Source organism: Sus scrofa, chromosome 3 (genome assembly GCF_054392235.1).
Source record: "Sus scrofa isolate SSC_HxYL_T2T_F1_AM1 chromosome 3, Sscrofa_HxYL_maternal_Yorkshire_Landrace_v2.0, whole genome shotgun sequence".
In the NCBI taxonomy this organism is placed as follows: domain Eukaryota; kingdom Metazoa; phylum Chordata; class Mammalia; order Artiodactyla; family Suidae; genus Sus; species Sus scrofa.
Window position 1 is genome coordinate 63,379,446 of NC_139385.1, and position 24,377 is coordinate 63,403,822.

The following is a 24,377-nucleotide window of genomic DNA, read 5'->3' on the forward strand; positions in this document are numbered from 1 at the left end:
GGAGTAGCTGAGAGGCAATGAGTGCCTTGGGAAGCAGAGGCAGGGCTCTAGCTGTCCATGCTGGCTGTGACTTTGGGAAGGCCCTGAAGCAGGAGAATGGGTTTGGTCACAGGGTTGAGGGCGCTCCAGGTTTGAGAGCGTACCCACTGCCATTAGTCATTTCCAGTTTGCTCCTCCTAACAGCACTGGGGAGGGACGGGACCAGGAAGAGGCTTGCTGGGTGCCGGACAGAGTGGCATTGCAGGAATGGAGGTAGAAGAGGGGCTGGCATTCTCAAGGTCACAGTAGAGAGGAAAGCGAGGCTCCCAACAGGGAGGGGAAGGGGACAGATCACCCCACACTTGCCAGTCTGGTATAAGGATTATTTTGAGCTGGGAGCAGATGAGACTCGATGCATGCAGCAAGAAACCTAGGTGTTTTCCTCATCTGACCCTACAGAGAAACTTCGGAGAAACAAGGACTTCCAAAAGAGTTTTTTTGGCCACAGAGAAGACAGGAAGTCAGCACCACGATGGGTCTTCCCATAAACCTACTAAAATAATCCATATCTTCCATCAGTTCCTGGCATATATTTCTCCTAGTCACTTTCCCACCATTAACCACCCAATGGTCACCTTCCTTTGTCTTGTCACATCTCCAACCAGTTTCATTCTTTGCTAAAATGCAAAGACTTTCCCGGGCTGATCTGCTGCATTGGGCTTTCACTCTCCTATGAAAGCCTCTATGTGCACACATCATCAGATCCTTTCCTGAGAAGACTTGCTCTCCTTTAATCAGGCCATAAAAGGAATAGTTTTGGATCTCTTTATTATTCATATACTTTTTTTTTAAACATTCAGTGTGGGCCTGTTTACCCGAAGCTTTTGGTAGGCAATTGAAAATAATTACAGCAAAGTCTTGCTTAGTTAGTTTTAAGTATTCTATTGTAAGTATTCTAAGCCCCCTGAGTCTTCATTTTCATATCTTTCAGATGATTTGCCTCCACAAGTCTCTAACACCTTAGAAAAAAAAAATTTCTCTGAGGAATTTTATGTCTTTTATTACAACCTCACATCCAGGAATCTTTCTAAGGCATGTGACTCAAAAGTAGTTTCTATATTTCTTTATCAGAAAAGTTAGTTTAGGAATTGCACAGCACTAAAATGACTTGATAGTTCCTGTTTTTATCATAAAACACCAACCAAAAAAAAAAAAGAGAGAGAGAGAGAGATTAACATCTGAATTGAAGTACACTCTTTCATTCACCCATGCTCAAACATTGGTAGAAAAATCTACCTTACATCGGGCACTGGCTGGATAAGCACATACCAGAGATATGCCATGAAAAAGTACAATACATGCTATCAAGCAGTCTAACAGGAGAGAAACACACAATCAGATGACTATCAGCTATGCCAAGCACAAGGGGAAAATTCTAGTGTATCTACACACAAAAGTAGAGGAAGGGTACTGGACCCAGTCTCGGCGTATTGCAGAAGGCTTCTTGGATGAGCTGACGATTCTTACATGGGAGACCAGTAAGGCAGGAAATGGAGGCAAAGAGCAGAAGGCATGAACAGAAAAACAAGAAGCGGAGTTCCCATTGTGGCTCAGCAGAAACAAATCTGACTAGCATCCACGAGGAAGCAGTTTCGATCCCTGACCTCACTCAGTGGGTTAAGGATCCTGCATTGCCATGAGCTGTGTGGTGAAGGTGGCAAATATGGCTCAGATCCCAAGTTGCTGTGGCTGTGGTATAGGCCAGCAGCTACAGCTCTGATTGGACCCCTAGTCTGGGAACCTCCAAACACCGAGAGTGTGGCCCTAAAAAGACAAAAAAAAAAAAAAAAAAGAAGAAGAAGAAGAAGAAGAAGAAAAGCAGGTGTGTGTGCGAGTAGCTTAGTGCGAAGGAGCAGAGAGTGAAAGGCTTTGGTGTTGGGGAAGTGGTGAGAGAGAGAGAGCAGATGGCAGATTTCTATGGTCCTTGTAGAATTTAGTTGCTTCTCAGTGGAACAACTGGCCCCACATTACATAAAAATTTCCATACAAGTGATAGGAAAAATCATTCCTTAACTTTTAAAATAGGTGTTTTGTCTACATGAAGCTTCAATCTATGAATAATCAAACGATTGGCTAAAAGTTTTGTGGGTGGGGAAGTTTTCAGCGAGAAAAAGAAAAAAGGAGAGTAAAACATATACTCCCTTTTCTTTATTATACAAATTTATATTTTGATATTTTTTCTTAAAGGGCAAAATACTTAGACATAAAGACACACACACACAAAACTAACAATACTTCATAGACACTAGTCTGTATTGTGAGGAAAATAAAATGGGCAACAGACCTTATCAAGGAATTGTAATAATTTGGGGGAAAAAAAAGTAAGTTAAAAAGCTTCTAGGAAGAAAGTAAAGGTATAGAGATGAGACCAAACATGGTCTGCTGGGATGAGAGTATCGTGCAGGCAAATAGTGGCCTGATCCAGCCAGCAAATGCCTTGGAAAAATACTTAGCCAGCTCAGAATCTGGACCTGCATTGTTCAGGATGTGAACCACGCATGCAAGGAGTGCTAGCGCGGTGGGTGTGAGGTGACTGTCTTCGGGGCACAGACCAGACAGCTGGGACAGAGCTGGCCTCCCTGGTGGGTCCAGCATGCTTGGTTTACTACAGAACAAACATTCACACTCCGCTTATTCAGCAACAAACTGAGTGTCACATCTTCGCCCCTGAATAGAACACATGGTCTTTGCTGTTCAAACTCAGCGTTCACCGAGGACCTAAACCCCTCGCAGGCGCCTCTGGCTGATTTGGCTCCTTCTAGGCCTCCGAAGTCTGAAGGGATAGAGTAAAAATTCCTACTGGCAGCCTTGCGTCTTCAATGACCTGCCTGCTATTTGCTCTGTGTTCTTAAGAAGTGAGTCACTAATCCAGCCTCCTTAGATTTTGTTTGTTTCCTGATAACAAGGTAGAGCCAGCAGTCTCAGAAGTCTGCCAACACTTCTGGTCAGAGCCCCAACCAGCAGGCAGTCAGTACTTCCCTTTGATAAGGAACTGCAGAGATTGAACTTGGAAGTCTCCACTCGAAAAGACCAGCCCTCTAAAACTGCCCATTTTAAGCAGATCATTGAAAAGATCAAACATGCGTTCCCACAGCCACTCTGAACATGGTCTAGTGGGGATTTGGTCTTATTTATCTGCAGTGATAAGATATATCTTTGGAAGATTTCCCTCTCTAGCTACTCAACCCAGAAAGCTGTGAGGGCAAATACCCCTCCTATTGTATAAAACAGCTGTTGCTCTGGAAACAAGTTAACACTTTGCTTTCCATAAAATGTGTCACTTCTCTTAACAATACCAAATCAATGCTCTATTGATGTGAATAATTGCCATGGCCACATACAGTCCTGAAGCAATGAATGTGAGTAGTAGAAAAAGCACTTTAGAAAAATCAATCATATTTTAAAATAACCATATTTAAAAGTCACTTTAATTTTCTTTCTCTACCCCCAGATGTGTTTGTAAAGAGTAATAAAAAGTAATAGAAAAACTCATATTGAGTCGTCATGACAAAACGAAAAAGTAATATAATAGAACTCAACAGTCCTCCCCTAATTAACAAATAGATTGTGTTTTAAAGTATCTATTGCCTGTTAGAAAAAGGAACCATAATTTCCTGCACAATGTTATCAAGGAGGTGATTATGGAAATGGAGGCAGCTCACTATAGAACATGAACTTTGAGTTGAAAAACCTAACTGCTATCAGTTTCCTTGGCTTTGAAATGGCAGCAACGAATTGGACCTCACAGCGCTGTCATCAAGCTCGAAGGAAGCTATGTTATCCAGAGTAGGCGGGCTACCAAAATGATTGCACATAATAGGGGCTTTTTGCAAGAAACAAAATGTCATTCTGTTGTGATATTAATGATTTTTATAAAATAAATTTTTCTTTTTTATATATTTGCCAACAGATTAGTAGGTTTCAACATACAGAAACAAGAAATAAGGATATAATGAATAGCTCTGAAGAAATTTTGATGGGGCTTCTGAGTAATTTATAGCTTCAATTATTGATAAATTGACTAGATTTAATCCCTAATGCCAGCACTGAAATTTATCAAGCAGTACTTATGTTTATCACTTATATATTATCACTTAAAAGTAAAAAGAAAAAAGAGATTACACAAGATAAGATTTGTTAAAAGGGAAACAGCAGTAAGTGGGCCCAAGAAGAAAGAAATCCAGGTTGCAAAACCCAACACCCAATTGCTGTGGGCAGCCTGCTAAACTCAAGGGTCAGCTCTCAGGCCATGCCTTCCTCTACATCTGGGTAGTATCTGGCCAAGCTTATCACTCCCTTCTCTGAGAAAAACTTTCTCTCTCTAGTTCCCAAAACATCACCTGCTTCTGGTTTTCTTCCTGCTTCCCTAGCTGCTGTCCTACCTGGGTCTCCTTGGTGGGTCCCTTCTCTTCTTCCTGACGGCTGAACAACAGAGCTTCCTAGGGCTCTGTTCTTGCACCGCCCTCCAACCCCCCATACTCACTCCCCAGATAGTCTTCTCTTGCCCTATAGTTTTAAATATATCCCCATTCAAGGACTCCCAAATGCACAATTTCTGCCCAAACCTCCACCTTTAATTCCAGACTCTGTGATCCAAAAGCCTCCACTAAGTGTCCTCAACTTACTATGTCCAGAAACTACCAAAGCTTCCTCCTAAAAGTCATCTCCACCTCCAAAAACAACAACTTCATCCCTCCAGTTGCTAAGGACAAAATGTGTCATTATTAACTCTGCCCTTTCTCTCACACCTCTCACTGACCATTAGCAAATCCAGTCAGCTGTTCCTGAATTCAGAACATAGCTAGATAGCATGAACTTCTGCATCTCCAAGGAGATGACGCAGGCATAATTTTCCCTATTGCTTCTTTTAATCACATATAAAATCCCTGGAGATTCTATGAAACAAACAGAAGAAGATTCAGAAAGGGAAATAAGAAGAGGAAGACCAACAAGGAAACTTGGAACCCAAGGAATGATGTGATGATGAGTTCCCTGGGTTTTTGTTTTGCTCATTCATCCTGTACTTGGAGCTAGAGGACCCAATAACCAGGAAATGGCAATAGACATAGACAACAGCAGGCACAACACCCACCTGCCTTCCCCACTGGACAGTGTCAGAGAAGGAAGGGAGGAGATACTTCTTTTATCACCACCAGGCAGGAATGTTCAGCCTTCATCCTGTGGGGTCAGTGGGAATGGAAAAGCCAGAAATGCCAACAATCACAGTCAAAGAAAGTCCCTACGAAAACTGTTTATCCAAAGAACCAGGTAAGGGGCTACCTAGCAAAGCAAGAAACTTAGAAAATAACCACTATACTAGTCCAACACCACAGAATAAAATTTTGGCCCCATTCCCACTCTGATCAGCAAAGACTGAAAGGGGAGCCTAGTTTTTACTCCTGATAGGCTGTAGTGGGTGGCCTTTCCCCACTACACACACACACACACACACACACACACACACATAAGGATGTATCAGAGAAAAATGAATAAGGAGGCAGAACTTTCATCTCTGCAGGGATAACAAGGCCATCATTCACAATGACAGTAGAGACCATGTAGGAAGCCAGGACTTCCACCCCTACGAGGTGGAAATTGGACATCCCTGCCCCCCTGGGGTAGTATCAGAGGAGGCCTACTGGAGATTTAGGACTTTCACCACCACCCAGTAGCAACGAGGACACCTTGCATACCCACCATGTCAGCGGAAATCATGGTTAAAGCTGTAACCCCTCCTGGTCAGGACAGTATTGACTGAAGCATAGTGGAAAGCCAGAACTCTCACTACCGCCCAACAGTACCAAGGAGGGCTCCTTCTTACGTCATATAGACTAAATGGGGAACCTGGAATTCCACCCCACCTGTTTTTATTAAGGAAATGCCCTCCGTCTCCTATAGGAGCAGTATCTAAACACCCAACTGAAACAGATGATCCAGAGTCTCATAACATAATGCATCCAAATTCCTGGTTTTAATTTTTTAAAATGAGTCACACCAAGAATCAGAAAAATCTGCAAGTAAAAAAAAAAAAAAATGGAGTTCCCATCATGGTGCAGGGGAAATGAATCCTACTGGGAACCAAGAGGCTGCGGGTTCAATCCTTGGCCTTGCTCAGTGGGTTAAGGATCTGGCATTGCCATGAGTTGTGGTGCAGGTGGAAGATGTGGCTCAGATCTGGTGTTGCTGTGGCTCTGGCATAAGCTGGCAACAACAGCTCCGATTAGAACCCTAGCCTGGGAACCTCCATATGCCGCAGGTATGGCCCTAAAAAGACAAAAGACAAAAAAAAAAAAAAAAAAAAGAAAAGAAAAGAAAAAATCTGAACTTTGATGAAAAAGATCACTCAGTAGATGCCAAAAGATGAAGCAGAGGTGTTAGAATTATCTAACAAGGATTTCAAGTGAATCAGGATAAAAATATCTCAAGGGAGTGAGTATGAACATGTTTTTTTATTCAAATTGAAAACAAAAGTTATTGGTAAAAAAAAAAGATATAAAGAAAAACCAAAAGGAAAATTTAGAAATAAAAAATATAGAAGCCCCCCCCCAAAAAAAAACACTTAGTGGATGGTTTGGACAGTGGAATGGTGTAGAGAGAGTAGATATATACTCTAAAACACTGTAAATAAGTTAAATGGAATGGAATTTTTAAAAATTCAAGTAATCTATAGAAAGGTAGGATAAGGAAAACAGAAAGGAAAAACAGACAACAAATATAAAACATAAATTAAAATGGCAGAGTTAAGGCCTTACAGATCAATAATGACATTAAGTATAAAAACAGTATAAATACACTACTTAAAGAGCATAAATGCATATTTATCTAACAATAGAATATCAAAGTATGTGAGGCAAAAACTGATAGAACTGGTAAGAGAAAAGGATGAATCCACTGTAGCAGCAGGAGACTGAACACCCCTCTATCAGAATGGACAGATCCATCAGGCAGAAAACCCTATCAGTAAGGATAGAGCTGGATTCAACAACACTATTAATGAATTGGATATACAGTTGACCCTGGAATAATGTGGGTTTGAACTACATGGGTCCACTGATACTTAGAATTTTTCCAATAAATACACAGTTCAATTAAGCTCAGATCATGTATTAATTATGCAGTCCACAGCTGGCTAAATCTTCAGCTACGTATTGCACAGGTAGAGAGGGCTGCCTACGGTACTTGAGCATTCATGGATTTTGGTATACCTGGCAGATCCTGGAACCAATCCCCAGCAGATCCCCAGAGACAATTGTAATAAATACCTATAGTTACTCACCCAACAACAGCAGAATATGCATTCTTTTCAAGCTCATATGAAACATTCATTAAAACAGACCACATTCTGGGCCATAAAATACATCTCAACAGATTTAAAAGAATAGAGGTCAGGCCACAATGGAATTAAATTAGAAATAAATAACAGAGAGGTTATAAATAAATAACAGAAAAATCCTAATACATGTGGAGATTACAAAACACACTTTCTAAATAATACATGGATCAAAGAGAAAAATCTCAAAAGAAATTTAAAAATAGTGGTTTTTTTGGTCTTTTTAGGGCTGCACCTGAGATATATGGAAGTTCCCAGGCTAGGGGTTAAATCAGAGCTGCAGCTGCCAGCCTATGGTACAGTCATAGCAACAATGGGTCAGACCTGTAACTACAACCTACACCACAGCTCACAGAAACGCCAGATCCTTAATCCATTGCACAAGGCCAGGGATCAAACCCATGTTCTCCTGGATACTAGTTGGGTTCATTACCACTGAGCCATGATGGGAACTCCAAAAATAGTTTTAATTAAATGAAAATTAAAACAAAATTTATCAAAATGTGTAGGATGCAGAAGTGCTTTAGAGGGAAGTTTATAGTTTTGAATTCCTATAACAGAAGAGAAAAAGCTCTAAAATCAATAATCTAAGTTTCTACTTAGATCAAATTAAAAAGCAGATCAAATTAAATCCAAAATAAGCAAGAGCAGAGAAATGATATAAATTAGTGCAGAAATCTACAATTTGAAAACAGAAATCAAAACATAAGACCAAAAAAAAAAAAAAAAAAGCTTATTTGAAAAGATCAGCAAAATGAATGTCTCTAGCCATGCTACCTAAGAAAAAGAGAGGACAAACTGCTAATATCAAAAATGAAAAAGGTAACATCACTACAGAGCCTGTCGACATTAAAGAGATAATAAAGGGATACTATGAACAACTCTATGCCCACAAATTTAATAAAGCAGTTGAAGTGGACCAATTACTTGAAAGACACAATCTGACAAAACTAAAACAAGAACAGGGAATCTGAACAAAAATATGTATTTTAAAGAAACTGAATCAGTAATCAATAAACTTTCTAATCAGAAAGCACCAGGCCCAGATGGGTTTACTGTTAATCCCTACAAAATACTTATGGAAGAAGTTATACCATCTCTCTACAATATCCCAGAGGAAAGAAGCAGAGGTCATGCTTTCTAACTCATTCTATGAGGCCAGAGTCATCCTAATACCCAAATCAGATATTGCAAGGAATTTATAAACTATAATCAATATCTCTCATGAGGGAGTTCCCATCGTGGCTCAGTGGAAATGAATCTGACTAGTGACCATGAGGATGTAGGTTTGACCCCTGGCCTTGCTCAGTGGTTTAAGGATCCAGCCAGCATTTCCATGAGCTGTGATATAGGTTGCAGACATGGCTTGGATCCCCTGTTGCTGTGGCTATGGTGTAGACCAGCACCCATAGCTCTGATTTAACTGCTAGCCTAGGAGCTTCTATATGCCACACGTGTGGCCCTAAAAACAAACAAACAAACAAACAAAAAAAACCTCTCATGAACACAGATACAGAAATAATCAACAAAATATTGGCTAATTGAATATAACAATGCATAAAAATAATTATACACCATAATCAAGTTGAATTTATCCCAGGTATACAAGGCTGCTTCAACATCCAAAAATCAGTCAATGTAATCCATCATTATCAACAGGCTAAAAGAGAAAAATCACATGATCATATCAGCAGATGCAGAAAAAAACATCTGACAAAATCCAACATCTTTACTTGATAAAACTCTCAGTAAACTAGGAATAAAAGGGAAATTCCTCAAGTTGATAATGCATATTTATAAAAACCCTATAGCTAATATCTTAATGGTGAGAAACTTGAAGATTTCCCACTAACATCAGAAACAAGACAAGGATGTCCCCTCTCACCACTCCTTTTCAAATATAGGAAATCCTAAATATGCAATATGATAAGAAAAGGAAATAAAAGTTATATATATTGAGAAAGAAGAAATAAAACTATCTTTGTAGATGACATGCTCTTCTCTGAAGAAAATCTGAAAGAATCCTAAACAAACAAACAAACAAACAAAAACCTCCTGGAACTAATGAATGATTACAGCAAAGTTGCAGGATACAAGGTTAAGATACAAAAGTCAACTGATTTCCTCTATATCAGCAATATCAAGAAGTGGAACTTGAAATTAAATATGCTTACATTCATGCTCCCCCCAAAGGAAAATGCAAATAAGCATAGAAAAAGATGTTCCACTTTAAATGTCATCAGGGAAATGCAAATAAAGCAACAATGAGATACCACTCTACATCTATCAAAATGACCCAAAACCAGATGTTGATAATGAAGAAGGCCTTCATATATGAGGGCAGGAGCTATATAAGAACTCTCTCTACCTTCCTCCCATTTTTTTCTATGAACATAAAACTTAAAAAAAAAAAAAGTCTCTAAGTAAAAGGGGGAGAAAGAGATAGCTCTACAGACTTGAAAAAAAAAAAGGTATCCCATTAAACATCAATCCAAGTTAGGAGTGGTTGTACTAATATCAAATAAACTTTATTTTATGATAAAGCAAGTTACTTGCAATAATACATATTAATACAAGTATCACTCTGAAAAGAAGGCATAGCAATACTAAATGTGGATACATCTGACAAGAGAGCTGCAAAACATGTGATGCAAAACTGACAGAACTGAAAAGAGAAATAGATAAATCTATAATTATAGTTGGAGACTTCTATACATGCTCTCAATAATTAATAGAACAATCAGGCAGAAAATCAGCCTGTATAGTGAAGAACTCAACAACGCCATCAGCCAAGAGCTTCTACTGACATCTCATAAAACATTCCATTCAACAACAGAAGTATACACATTCTTTTCAAGTGACTTGGAAAATTTAGCAAAAGAAATCATGCCCTGGGCCACAAAACAAACCTTATCAAATTTCAAAGTATTTAAGTCATACAAAGTATGATTTCTTATCACAATAGAATCAAACTAAAAATCAGTGGCAGAAAGATTAAAAGAAAATCTCCAAACTCTTAGAAACAAACAAACAAACAAAAACCCTCTAAATAACCCATGAATCAAATAAGAAATCTCAAAGAAAATTAAAAAAACACAGTGGGCTGGAGTTCCCATCATGGCTCAGCAGAAACAAATCTGACTAGTACCCATGAAGACATAGGTTTGATCTCTAGTTTTGCTCAGTGAGTTAATGATCTGGCGTTGGCATGAGCTGTGGTGTAGGTCATAGACAGGCTTGGATCTGGCATTGCTGTGGCTGTGGCACAGACTGGCAGCTACAGCTATGATTTGACCCTTAGTCTGGGAACCTCCATATGCCATGGGTGCAGCCCTAAAAAGTCCAAAAAAAAAAAAAAAAAAAAAAACACACACACACACACAACGAATTGAATGAAAATGAAAACAAAATATATCCAAAATGTAGGAAGAAGCGAAAGGAGTCCTGAAAGCAGAATCTATACTAGTAAATGCTTACATTAGAAAATATTTTAAAAAATCAATAATCTAATCTTTCACCTCAAGAAACTACAAAAAGAAGAGTAAAACAAACATAAAGCAAGCAGAAAGGACATAATGGAGATAATAGCAGAAATCGATGAAAATGAAAACAGAAAACTAAAAGGAAATATGAAAAAAATGGGATCTTTGAAAAGTTCAATAAAATAATAAGACTCTAACAATATTTACAAAGAAAAAATAAGACCAAGGAGTTTCCATCGTGGCTCAGTGGTTAACGAACCTGACTAGCATCAATGAGGATGCAGTTTGATCCCTGACCTTGATCAGTGGGTTAAGGCTCTGACATTGCCAGGAGTTGTGGTAGGGGTCACAGACGCAGCTCAGATTCCACGTTGCTGTGGTGTAGGCCAGCAGCTACTTCTGCAATTCAAACCCTAGCCTGGGAACCTCCATATGCCACAGTTATGGCCCTAAAAAGACAAAAACAAACAAAAAAGACCAACATGAGGTATCCCACCACAGACACACACACATAAAATCAGTAAATACCACAAACTATCACAACTCACTTTATAATAAATACATAACTTGAATAGTCCTACAACCATGGAGAAAACTGTATACATAATTTTAAATTCTTTGAAAATTAAATTTCCTGCTCTAGATGGCTTTATTGGTGAATTCAACCAACATTACAATTAAAAAAAAATTACGGAGTTCCCGTCGTGGCGCAGTGGTTAACGAATCCGACTAGGAACCATGAGGTTGCGGGTTCGGTCCCTGCCCTTGCTCAGTGGGTTAACGATCCGGCGTTGCCGTGAGCTGTGGTGTAGGTTGCAGACGCGGCTCGGATCCCACGTTGCTGTGGCTCTGGCGTAGGCTGGTGGCTATGGCTCCGATTGGACCCCTAGCCTGGGAACCTCCATATGCCGCAGGAGCGGCCCAAGAAATAGCAACAATAACAACAACAACAACAACAGCAAAAGACAAAAGACAAAAGACAAAAAAAAAAAAAAAAAAAAAAAAAAAAAAAAAAAAAAAAAAAAAAAAATTACTACCAATTCTCCACAATCTCTTGCTGAAAACAGAGGAAGAGAGGACATTTCCCAATTTTCTTTAGAAGACCAATATTACCCTGATAATAAACCTAGCCAGAACTAACATAAAAAAGACAAACCACAGACCACTATTTGTCATGAATACAGATGCAAAAATCCTTAATACAACAAAATTAACAAATAGAATTTATAAATATATGAAAAACTTATACACCATGACCAAGTGGGGTTTATTCCATGGATAAAGGGATGGTTCAAGAGTTGAAAATCAATAAATATAATAATGATATTAATATGCTAAATAAGAATAATCTCATGATCATAGCAATTAATGCATAAAAAACACTAACAAAATCCAACATCCACTCATGACAAAAACTTCCTGAAAACTTGAAATAGAGGGGAACATACTCAGTTTAATTAAGAATACCTGCAAAAATCTACTGCTAACACCATACTTAAGAGGAAAGATTGAATGGTTTCTCCTTAAGACTGGGAACAAAGCAAGGATGTCTGCCTCACTGCTGCTATCCAACAAGATACGGGTTGTTATACCTAATGAAATAAGGCAATAAAAGGAAATAAAAAGCATATAAATGAGCAAATAAGAAATAAAATTGTTCTTTTTTTCCAATGGTATTACTGCCTCTGAAGAAATCCCAAGCAATCCACAAAGAAACCTCCTAGAACTACTAAGTGATTCCAGCAAGGTTTCAAGATACAAGGTTAAATATTAAAAATCAATCATTGACATATGATTGGATTAAGAAGATGTGGTGTATATATATATAATGGAATACTACTCTGCCATAAAAAAGAACAAAATAATGCCATTTGCAGCAACATGGAACTAGACACTCTCATACTAAGTGAAGTAAATCAGAATGAGAAAGACAAATGCCATATGATATCACATATCTGGAATCTAGTATATGGCGCAAATGAAACTTTCCACAGAAAAGAAAATCATGGACATAGAGAATAGACTTGGGGTTTCCGAGAGGGAGGGGGAGGGAGCGAGAGGGACTGGGAATTTGGGGTTAATAGATGCAAACTATTGCCTCTGGAATTGATAAGCAATGAGATCCTGCTGTACAGCACTGGGGCTATGTCTGCTCACTTGCGATGGAGCATGATAATGTGAGAAAAAAGAATGTATACATGTATGTGTGACTGGGTCACCTTGCTGTGTGGTAGAAAATCGGAAGAACACTGTAAATCAGCTATAATGGAAAAAATAAAAAACATTATTAAAAATAATAATAAAAAATAAAATAAAAGTCAATTACAAAAAAAAAATCATATTTATACTATCAATAAACACATGAAAACCACAATTAAAAATACAATAGCAGCTATAATTGCTCAAAAAGGAAATACCTAGACATAAAACTAACAAAACACATTCAGAACTTGTAGGCTGAAAACTACAAAATGCTACTCAAAGAAATTAAAAACCTACATAAATGAAGAAATATCTTGTGTTCACAGATTGGAAGACTCAACATAATAGAGATATTAAATTTCCTCAAATCGATATACAGGTAATTCTATCACCCAAGAAAGATTTTTTAAATAAATACAGACATGACTATCCTATAATTTATACTGAATGGCAAAGGATCTAGACTAGCTAAAATAATTTTGAAAAAGGAGGACCTAATGGGAGTGGAGTCATTCAACCCAATTTTAAGACAAATAGGTAAAGCCATCAAGATGGAATGGCTCTGCCAGAGGGACAGACACACAGGTCAACAGAACAGAATTCATGATCTAGAAACAGTTCCACACAAGTACAACCAACTATATTCTCACATAGATGAAAAAGCAATTCAATGAAGGAAGACAGGCTTTTTTAACAAATAGTGTTGGGACAATGGAACATACGTTTGCAAAAATAACAACCCTTACATCCCATTAAGAAAAGTTAACTCAAAATAGATCATAGGTTTAAATGTAAAACATAAAACTACAAAACTTTTGGAAGAAAACAGGAGAAAGTCTTCAGAAGCTGTATGACACCAAAAGTACAATCCATAAAAGAAAACTCCATAAGGGAACTTCATCAAAATTCACACCTTCTACTCTGTGAAAGACCTTGTTAAGGTGATGAAAAGATAAGTGGAAGATTAGAAGATATTTGGAAAAGACATTTCAAATAAAGCACTCCTCTAGAGTATATGATGAACTTGCAAAACTCATAGTAATAATAATACTTCAGTTAGAAAATATGTTGATAATGATTGAAGCTGGGGAATAGCGATGCATGGGTTTATTTTACTCTTTTATTCATTTCCATGAAGACCTAAAATTTTTTATAATAGTTTTTAAAGATTAAAATAGGGGACGTTCCTGTCATGGCTCAGTGGTAGCAAACCCAACTGGTATCCATGAGGCTGCGGGTTCTATCCCTGGCCTTGCTCAGTGGGTTAAGGATCTAGCACTGCCGTGAGCTGTGGTTGCAGATGCGGCTCGGATCCCACATTGCTGTGGCGTAGGCCGGTAGCTACAGCTCCAACTGAACTCACAGCCTGGGAACTTCCATATGCCATGGATGCAGCCCTAAAAAGATTAAAATAAAATAAAATATAAAATAAAATATAAAATAAAATATAAAATAAAATAAAATAAAATAATTTAAAAAGATTAAAAAAGGAAAAAAATGAAATTCAGGTCTGATATCTTAAGTTATGTAGCAGCCTGGTCATTCACTTTTTTGTCTCACTTTGGTTTAGTCTGCTTTGGTTTGTTTACAGGTGGTATCCATTTGATAGATTTCCTTGCTGATTGTTAAACAACTTTATAGGACTATACCAGAATCAAGCCCATTTTCACCTTCTAATATCCTGGTATCTGGAACATAGCAAACCTCCCAACTGGGCTCTGTAATTCCTTCCCAGTCTGTACATCTGTTAATAATGCAGCATCTGCAGATTCCCTATACTATAAATCAGGTCTAACTCCTCCTCCATTTGCCCCCCCTCATCTCAGAATATGCAATCTCTGGTCCCCACACTATCTAGAACACTCTTCCTCTGAATATCACCAAGTCCATGCCCTCACTTCCTACAATTCTCCCCTCCAGGCCACTTTTTCCAAGGCATGCTTCCTGGTCACGTAATAGAGCTCATCTCTCCCCCACCTTCACCACTCCAGGCCCCTTAGTCTCCAGCCCCTTCCTATGTCTTCTGTTTCACTGGACACTAGTCACCTTCCAACCTACTATAAAATTGGCTTATTTATGTTTCTGTGTTTGTTCCCCCTCACTAGACTGGCACCCCCCAGGGCAGGGGTTTCCATCTAGTTTGTTCACTGCTATTCCCCAGAACCTAGAACAGTGAATGGCACACAGTATTTGTTGAGTAATTTTTTTAATGTTATTTTTCTGCTTTTTAGGGCTGTACTCTCGGCATATGGAAATTCCCTGGCTGGGGGTCAAATCAAAGCTATAGCTGCCGGCCTTCACCACAGCCACAGCAACACAGGATCTGAGCCACACCTGTGATCTACACCATAGCTCTTGGCAACGCCAGATCCCTGAACCACTTAGCAAGGCCGGGGATCGAACCCACATCCTCAGGGATCCTAGTCGGGTTAGTTAACCACTGAGCCATGAAGGAAACTCCTGTTGAGCACATTGTAACCAATATTATCATATAAATAGTAGCAAATCTTGGACAGTGTGGATGGTAATATTAACTATCATGTACTAAGATGATGCAGATCATGATAATGAGCATTATTTATGAAGCCCTTACTCTTTGCCAGAAACTGCCAAATGCTTATATGTCCATACATCCACACCCACACACATACCCACACACCGCCCCCCATACACACACACCCCCACACACACTCAGAGAGCAAGAAGCATTCTACTAGGGAGAATCTAGGATGAACTGACGTGCCTTAGGCATGACTTATTTTTAGTGTTCTAAATTGGCATAGCATCCTAAGAATAACTGACATTTATTGAATACCGGCTACATGGCAACCACTATGCTAAGCATTTGTATTATTCTGTCTTCATTTTAACAACTGTATGAGGTTGATACTACACTTCTCTCCCTTTCACAAATGAGTGCAGTGAATCTGGGGGGAGAGCAGAGGTAGGAAGTCCTGGCCCCAGAGAGTGAATGCAGACTCTGGCTGAAGCCCAGCTCGTAACGCCTATAGAACCCTCGCCAAGAGCCAGACACCTGGAGGGAGGTTTCATTCCCATCAGCCCCTTTAGGAGGAGGCTGCTTTCTGAGCTCTCTCAGGCAAAGAGGAAGAGGAAACCTGGGGTAGGACTTGGCTTTTAGGAGGATCAGGTGACAGAATGTCAGGAAAATGGAATGACTCCCTCCCTGGAGAGGAAAGGCATTGTCACCAAAAGGGGGCAGGGCCCTCAGGTTCGACCCAAGGGGATAGGTCATGGGCAGAAGTGGGACACAGAGCAGAAGGTCTGGAAGTCTCAGACCAACCCAGCAGGGCCTGTGGGTTTATATCAAAGAAGAGCTGCCGTTAAGGGCCTCTTTATGGCCCTTGGTGGGAAGGGAGCTACCAGGGGCCCCCAGAACTTTGGCATCATCAGGGTATTATCCAGCTGCTCTTTGTTCCCTTCTCATTCTCATTCACTCTGCACGGCATCGAGGACCAACCACCGTGCCTCTCTCAAGACTCTACCCCAGCTCCTCTGACAACACATCAGCCTGCCTTTTGGCTTGCTCCTCAATGCTTCTCTCTCTCCTAACTGGACTCTCCTTGCTTCTTTCCTTCTCTTAAGTATAACTGACCTTTTACCACCTTTTTCCCTATGACATTTTTTCTTAAAGATTATATCCAATATCAAAAACCATCTCCGCAATTTCCCATTGTGCTAATTAACGTGTTTGGATTTAATTGTCAGTTCTACACATCGAGGCTACTTGCTGAATTATTTCAAACCGGTACTCCACCAGCAACCCAAATGTAATGTCTAAATCCAAACTAAATCCACATCCTCCACTACAAAACATGCCCCCACCTCCTGATTCTCATATTTCTGTCCTCCCTACCAAGTTTTCCTAGTTGTACTAGCTCACAGTTCATGGGTGTTATAAAGAAGAACCTGGTCTCCTCCAAGCATTTGTGGGATATGGGGCCAGCAAGAAGGACTTCCTTAGGAAACTGAAGTTTAAACTAGCTCCTGAATAAACCTGCTTTGTTAAGGAAATGCAGGGAGAAGGGGTCAGGGAAGAGGGCTCCAGCATTTGGGGAGGTAGGATGGCACATACAAGGGCCCTGAGTCAAGAGGAAAAATACTGATTCTGAGGAACTTGAAGAAACTCACAGGCCTGTGTACGTATGTTTATTTCAACTCAGCATCTATGTATTCTGCTTCAGAAGAAAGCCAACTGTGAAATTTAGTTCTGAAAATTTTCCACTTGGAAAAAATAAAGTTAAAATAATTTATGGATGAAAACACAAACTGTAATTTTTGCATTGCCATTCCATACAAATATTTATATCCTGGTGATATAAATATGAAATTATATTCTGTGCCTGTGGGAGTTGCAATAAGTAATGAAGAAACTAGAGTTCCTTTCGTGGCTCATCGGTTAATGAATACGACTAGGATCCATGAAGTTGCGGGTTTGATCCCTGGTCTTGCTCAGTGGGTTAAGGGTCCGGCGTTGCCGTGAGCTGTGGTGTAGGTCACAGACACAGCTTGGATCTTGTGTTGCTGTGGCCGTGGTGTAGGCCGGCAGCTGTGGCTTCAATTCGACCCCTAGCCTGGGAACTTCCATATGCCTCGGGTGCAGCCCTAAAAATCAATAAATAAGTAAATAAATAAATAATGAAGAGACTGAATAAACACACAATCACAGTTAAGTTCAAGGAGCTCTCTGACGGGTGTGGTCAAAGCTATGGAGGCGGCAGAAAGAAATGACCGATTCACTTGCGGGCTGAGTTACCTTGAAAATTAATCTATGTTCAGTACATTATCACCAAACTTATGAAATTAATGAACTGTGATGGAATTTAAGCATGAAACAAACCAGAAAATATAAATGCTGACAGATATCAAAAGGTAATGAACCTGTTTAACGGACTTCAAAGTACACGATCCTACCTCAGAAAACAATGCTGAGAATTAGATCACTGTCTCCAGACCTGGGCAACCATCCAAATAACCAGATTTGAGCATAAATGGATTTGAGAATATGTGTTTTGAGATTAAAACAAAAATAAAGGGAACATGGAATTAAACCAGACTGTATACACCAGTCAGGATCAGATAGAAAGGCAAAAAACTCCAACAAAAGTTGAATTCACCCTTTCATTGAGATCCGACTAAAAGACCTGTACTTAAAAAGATTTAATAGTAAGAACTAAAATCAGCCTTTTTGTTCACTGTAGTTTACAAGATTATTAATAAACAAAACCCGGAGACCTGCATTTGCATTTCTTCTGCCAGGGATCAGCTGTTTGAAGACAGGACCACATGGTTTCTCTGAGTCTCAGTCTCCTTATCATGAAAAAGAATAATTTCATCAGTAAAGTCCAATAATTCCAAAATATTGTTTCCAGAAAAATCACTCACTACTGCATCATTTTCAGTGATTTCAATATTGACTAACTGTAAAAACTCAGGAGAATACAAAGCCATTTTACCAATAATTTCCCAGGCCACAATACATCCAATTTTACAAACAACATTTTGAATTGACCCAAGATAAGTTGGCATATGTATAGTGTCTGATAATCATGAAGCTATGAAACCAAAGCTCCGAGTCTAGTGAAGTCTACGTGGCCTCATTAACTAGGAAACACACACTTTCCATCAGGTGGAATATTTTTGACGAAATCTATGTCCTTTTACTAAATAAAGAGACCAATAAAATAATCACTCAAATATGTCAGACATCACTGTACCATAGTGCGAAAATAAGGGACACTTGCATACACCATTTCTGTTGTAGGACATACCTCTTCCCATGTCAGTCATTTTTACTGAAAGTCTTTGATAAAGTTGCTGGGAGTAAATAAGTGTATTACAATATGCGTGCCACAGGGGAGTTTGACAATTTTAAAAAATAGAATATGGTTTTGTCACTAGATCCAGAAAATGACACAGTAATTATATGTAATGCCACATAATAATCCTAAATGTAATTGCAGTGTAATTTTTCTGACATGAATTTACTATTTATCTCCATCATAATTATTAGGTACAGATAATGTTACCTTGTTTTTCAGGTTCTCCTTGAGGTGCAAACCTTTCAGTCCTGTAGGGTCATTTTTAAATATATGGCACCTACGGTATACATTTGATCACAGGCCATCAACATATGAATACCAACTACAACAATACTGAATGTTCTGGAAAGAATGACCAGGAAGGGGCACCGTTTTCACAACATTTTGTGATATAACTTTTGGTAACTTTCTGTAATATAAATGGTTTATCCCACTCCTCCTATGCTGTCTCTCCTCCATCAGGGGCCACGTCACACATGATGGAAGAGGGTCTGGGAAATGTGAATGAGATGCCTCACACAATTTTTTTGAAGGCAAAGAGCATCTGCACTGCACACATTTTCGAGGCCAAAAGCCACAGTCCCTCTGAACACAAGCAAGGTGCTTGGTGGACAAGGAAAGCTGCAGGTCAGCTCACCTCTTCATCTATCCAGACTCCACACCTGCTCCACAAAAGATCATGTTAATGATGTGATACAAGCAGATTCTGCATCCTTTGACAAACTCGAAACAACCTGATAATGTCTGGAAATACATATTTTAAAGAAAGATGAAAAAATGGATGAATGATGTACAAATTCACTAAGTTCTGTGACGATTAATTTCAGTTGTCAGCCTGGTTAGACTATGGTGCCCAGTCGTTTGATCAAACCATAGTCTAGATGAAAAGACATTTTTTAGATGAGATTAGCACTTACAATCAGCAGACTATACAGTCAATTACCCTCCATAGTGGAGAGGGGAATAAAGACGAAGTAAAGGGTTAAGAGCAAAGACAGGTTTCCTGAAGAAGGAACTCTCCCCAAGACTGTACCCTAGAAATTCTCCTGGAGTTTCCAGCCTTCAGGGTCAGGACTGCAACCTCGTCTCTTATGCAAGTTTCCATCTGCAGGCTTGCCCCACAGATTCCAGACTCGCCAGCCTCCACAACAGGAAGAGCCAGTTCCTTAGAACCTCTCCTCTCCCCCAGTCACGCTCAGTCTCCCACCCTCTGCATGCATGCGCGCGCACACACACACACACACACAAACTCTTACTGATATCTGATTCTCTGGAGAATGATCTTGAATAATACACATTTATTAAGAACATTCAGTATATCAGGCATTCTCTGAAAAACGGGTATTTGGGGATTCTATTCATGACATTGGTAAATGCTGTACTAACTCTTAGTTCTAGGGTTAGGATAAACACTATTTATAAAAACCTTATGAAGCCAGCTGGGAATAGAGTTGACATATTGCACTTATGCATTTTCTATACATTAGATTTGTGTATTATATATTGTGTACTTTCTACAGAAACTAAGTTTTTGTACTTTCTATAGAATAATAGAATGAAAACATGAAAGAAACAAGGTAATCATGACTCCAGGGAGGGATACCTGACTCTCTCTCCTCTGTGGTGTATCACACAAAATGAAGGTCAGTGGTTCTGCAGAAGTACAGTAGCATAATTATATTCTTACGTGCAATAGTTGCCAAAAATATTTTAAAATTAGGGTGTGTATTATAATATTTTCCATTGTAAGACTAGCTTTACATCAACTAAACCCTTTGGGAGCAATTCTTTCTGATGAACACCACTATTTTCATATCAGAAAACACTTTTAAAATTTTACCTTTATAAATACCAATCAAATTGCAATGCTTTACTTTAAAGGCAACGTACTTCATTAGAATTATAAATGGTGTTTTAAAAGGAATATCTTGGGAGTGCCCAAGAGGATGCGGGTTCAATCCCTGGCCTCGCTCAGTGGGTTAAGGGTCCAGCATTGCCGTGAGCTGTGGTGTAGGTCACAGACATGGCTCAGATCCCCTGTTGCTGTGGCTCTGGTTGTAGGCCAGCAGATACAGCTCTGATTCGACCCCTAGCCTGGGAACCTCCATATGCCATGGGTGAGGCCCTAAAAAGCAAAAAATAAAATTAAAAAAAAAAATAAAAGTGACTTATTATTTTAAATATAGCATATTGATATCAAAAACTTGTTGAAATGATAGATGTTTAATGCCTTGTTTAACTGTCCTGGCAGCAACTTCCAGAAAGGCAGGGCCCCATCAAAGGCATCTGAGGACAGAGGTACTTACTCACTGCAGAGTCGTAGGAGGTGGCGTTGTGCTCACCTCTCATGAAGGGATATGGTGACAGGTAAGCGTGGGTGCAGTTCTTGGATGGTGGCTGATTGGCTAGGAAGGAAAGCAAAGCAAACGTATTGGTTATCAAGAAGCTGAGTGAAGACTTGTTCCTAATAGATGAGAAATACTGGACCTAGGGGTACACAAGCTTAATAAAACTACTGGTTATATCAATAAATTCAGAGAATGACTGGGTAAGGGAGGATGATTTCCTTAAAAACCTTATATGGAAAAGCACAGGGGACCTGGAAAGTGGATTCATCTAAAACATGTAGCTCATGACCTAATTCAGGAGAGAGAATGCCCTTAAAATCACTGTAAAATTGAAAGCACCAGATTTCATTTATTTTTCACAACCACATCTTTCAGTTCCTAATATAATGCCTAGCACATGGCAGGTGTTCCAAAAATAATTGTTAAAAGGTCTAATAAACTTAGATTTAAGCTTGATTGACTCTCATTTATATAAAATGTTTTTCTATATTGTATTTTAGGGAAAAGATGCAGATGATAGCACATACAAGTTAATAATTTGAGTACATTTTTTAGCATTTGAAGAAACCATGAAAAAGAACTTTAATGTTTTTTGAAAACTTGAAGATTGCATTAAATATCCTTTAAGGAATAAAATATTCTTTCCTTTTCTAGGTCTTGGCAAAAATCTCCCTCTTTCAGAATTTGACTTACTCTACTTTACTAAAGTCTAAATAATTTTCATTGGCAGGTGGTATGCTTATTCTCACCTCCCAAATGACAATCAGATAGTCTATGAAATAGTTCTCTCAAAATGCCATTTCATCATTACTATGTTCCTCTTACATATGCCAATTTACCGTTGGCTTGTCTTCTGCGATCTCATATTTTTATGATATATTTCATAATCTTAACTATTGTATAAATACCATATTTTGATTTATCATAGGAGTACTTTGATAGCAAGACTAACAATTTCAATGCACAATAAGCATGAAGATAATAAACAGTCCTTTCATTGTTGGATGCAATTAGATAAAGCCTAGCTATTTTCAATGAATTGATTTTCAAAGACTAACACAATATAGGAAATACTGTTGAAAGAATGCATCATATTTTTAAGGAGCTATTCTACTTCAAAAAAGAAATTTAAAGTTTCTATGAGAGAATGGAAACATCAAAAGCAAAGCATTTATTTCCTGCCCACAAACTTGATTTAAGCCCAAAGAGAGCAAGCTTTCATCTGCCACTGCTGATAATTGTTTTGCTATAAATTTTTTTTTTTTTTACTTTGAAGCTATTCACATAAAATAATACATCTTCTAATTCTGGATTTTTGAATTTGGGATTTCAAGGGTTTGTGGACAAAAAAAATTAAAACTTCTATTTGCAATATAGCAATAATTGACCCTTGATAAAATACAGATAATATCTGTCTTGTTTAAGGTTGGTGTATTTTAAACATGAGCAAATAAATGGCAGGTTATTCAATTTTGCCAAAAATATTCAGACTCCTATTTTATGTCAGAAAATAAAATATTTATTCCTATAGCCATTTCTACCTCCTGAAAAGGAATCATTTCATGAACCTTTGGAAGAGATCCTATTGAGGTTCTGAAAGAATCTAATCCTACTTTGTAAGTGACATGCACCAAATAAGAAACTATTCAAGCTATTCATTTTTATTTTTTTATTTTATTTTATTTTTGTCATTTTTATTTTAAAGCCAAACAGGGAAATAAAGCTGAAATGCACTTACTGTACCAGAACTGCCAGATATTGGAATCATTCTCTTCTACAATTCCATTAAACCAACATCTCCAGAAGAATCCTTCATGGTGGAAAGTGACATTTTCTATCTGCACAGAACACAAATGAAGCAACTTGCCATCAACACAAGGAACATAATCTAAGTTAATTCCATCCAGGAAGATTTTAAAGCATTGCATTTTTCCCAAGTAATAATGATCCACAGCTTTCTACATATCTCTTCCATGAAGAAATAGACATTCCACTACTATTTTTGGATTTCAAGAGGATACATAAGGCTGTCCTCATCACTAGCAAGTACGGCAATATTTTGAAAAAGAAACGCACATTCTGTTCACCTGAGCACTTCCCCACTTCAGTCACAAGAAGCCAATAATCTGATCCAAAAGACACCAAAAAGAGTAAAACCCCCAAAGCACCAAAGAGAGCCCCAAAGAAGATGGCGATATTTAGTCTCATTTTCAATTCACGGGTTTCCCTTGAAATCAATTAAGGAAACAAAAAAACAGCAGACACCTAGCTCCTCAACAAAAAAGCATAAAGATTTCGAAGTAGGCAGAATCTTCTTGAGAAGCCTCTCCTAGCTCAAGTTTCGGTGGCTTCTCACTCGCACCGGCTGGGGGATCTGAGCTCCCTCTGCTCTCCCCTGGAGGGCCTCCAGCCCAGCAGCTGAGAATGGCTGGCTATTTTAGGATACTGATTGAGGAGCTGTCTCTCTCCCAGGGGGATCCAAAATTAGCTGACCTTCCCCTGACTGTGGAGGGGAGTACTGGGAACTGGCCAGAATGATCATTCCTGCTGCTGGGTAATCCATAGAAGTGGAAAGAAAACGGAATGGTATGAAGTCACTGACAGTATTGGCCCAAAGTCTTAAGTGTCTAAATAAGTTCCTCTTCATCCAGAAAGACCATTTCACCCCCAAACACACTTAAGACTCTCTTTGAAGACAGAGAACCACAAAGACCTTTCTTGAATACAATTGAGGTCATAATTAATTTCTTAATTCCTTTTAGATATTTTGGGGATATAAAACAATTAGTGGGTCAAAGGATCTAACGAAACAGTGAGTATAGTTCAGGTTTATAACGTAGATATTCATAAGTGTATTTAACAGATCAAAATATGGTAACAGAAACTATTTAAAGTAGAAAAAGTACCTTTATGTAGCATAAACTATTGTCATAAAAACAGAACTTTATATAGCAGCTCCCGTATCTTGTACAAGTTATTCCAAATAATCATCCCAAAGGTGGACTTGTGGGGAAAAAAGTCTCATAAATATATTATTTTCTGGATTAGGGTGAAATAATATGGTCTACTTTTCTTTTGTTTCCTTCATTTTAAATATTTAACTTCCTCACAATGTGGGTCTGAATAGCAGTGAATC

General features: G+C 38.7%; 1 protein-coding gene across 18 annotated transcripts in view; it reads right to left on the reverse strand.

The window, feature by feature from the left end:
• The window catches only part of TMEM182 (transmembrane protein 182), a 352,761-nt gene extending 329,144 nt beyond the window's left edge, over window positions 1-23,617 (reverse strand). For 17 of the 18 annotated variants that reach the window (XR_014839666.1, XR_014839664.1, XR_014839665.1 and 14 more), the window contains exons 1-3: window positions 23,318-23,617; window positions 22,980-23,079; window positions 21,200-21,298 (exon numbers count right to left, since the gene is read on the reverse strand). Coding sequence is in view for 8 of the 18 variants with exons in the window: in XM_085016106.1 (XP_084872232.1) it covers window positions 21,200-21,298; window positions 22,980-23,079; window positions 23,318-23,449 (331 nt within the window). In the remaining 10 variants the exon portion in view is untranslated. Of the gene's footprint in view, window positions 1-18,218; window positions 18,382-19,530; window positions 19,638-21,199; window positions 21,299-22,979; window positions 23,080-23,317 lie in introns of those variants that run through there. The other variant, XM_085016109.1, reaches the window with a different exon arrangement.
• Between the last annotated feature and the right edge of the window lie 760 nt (window positions 23,618-24,377).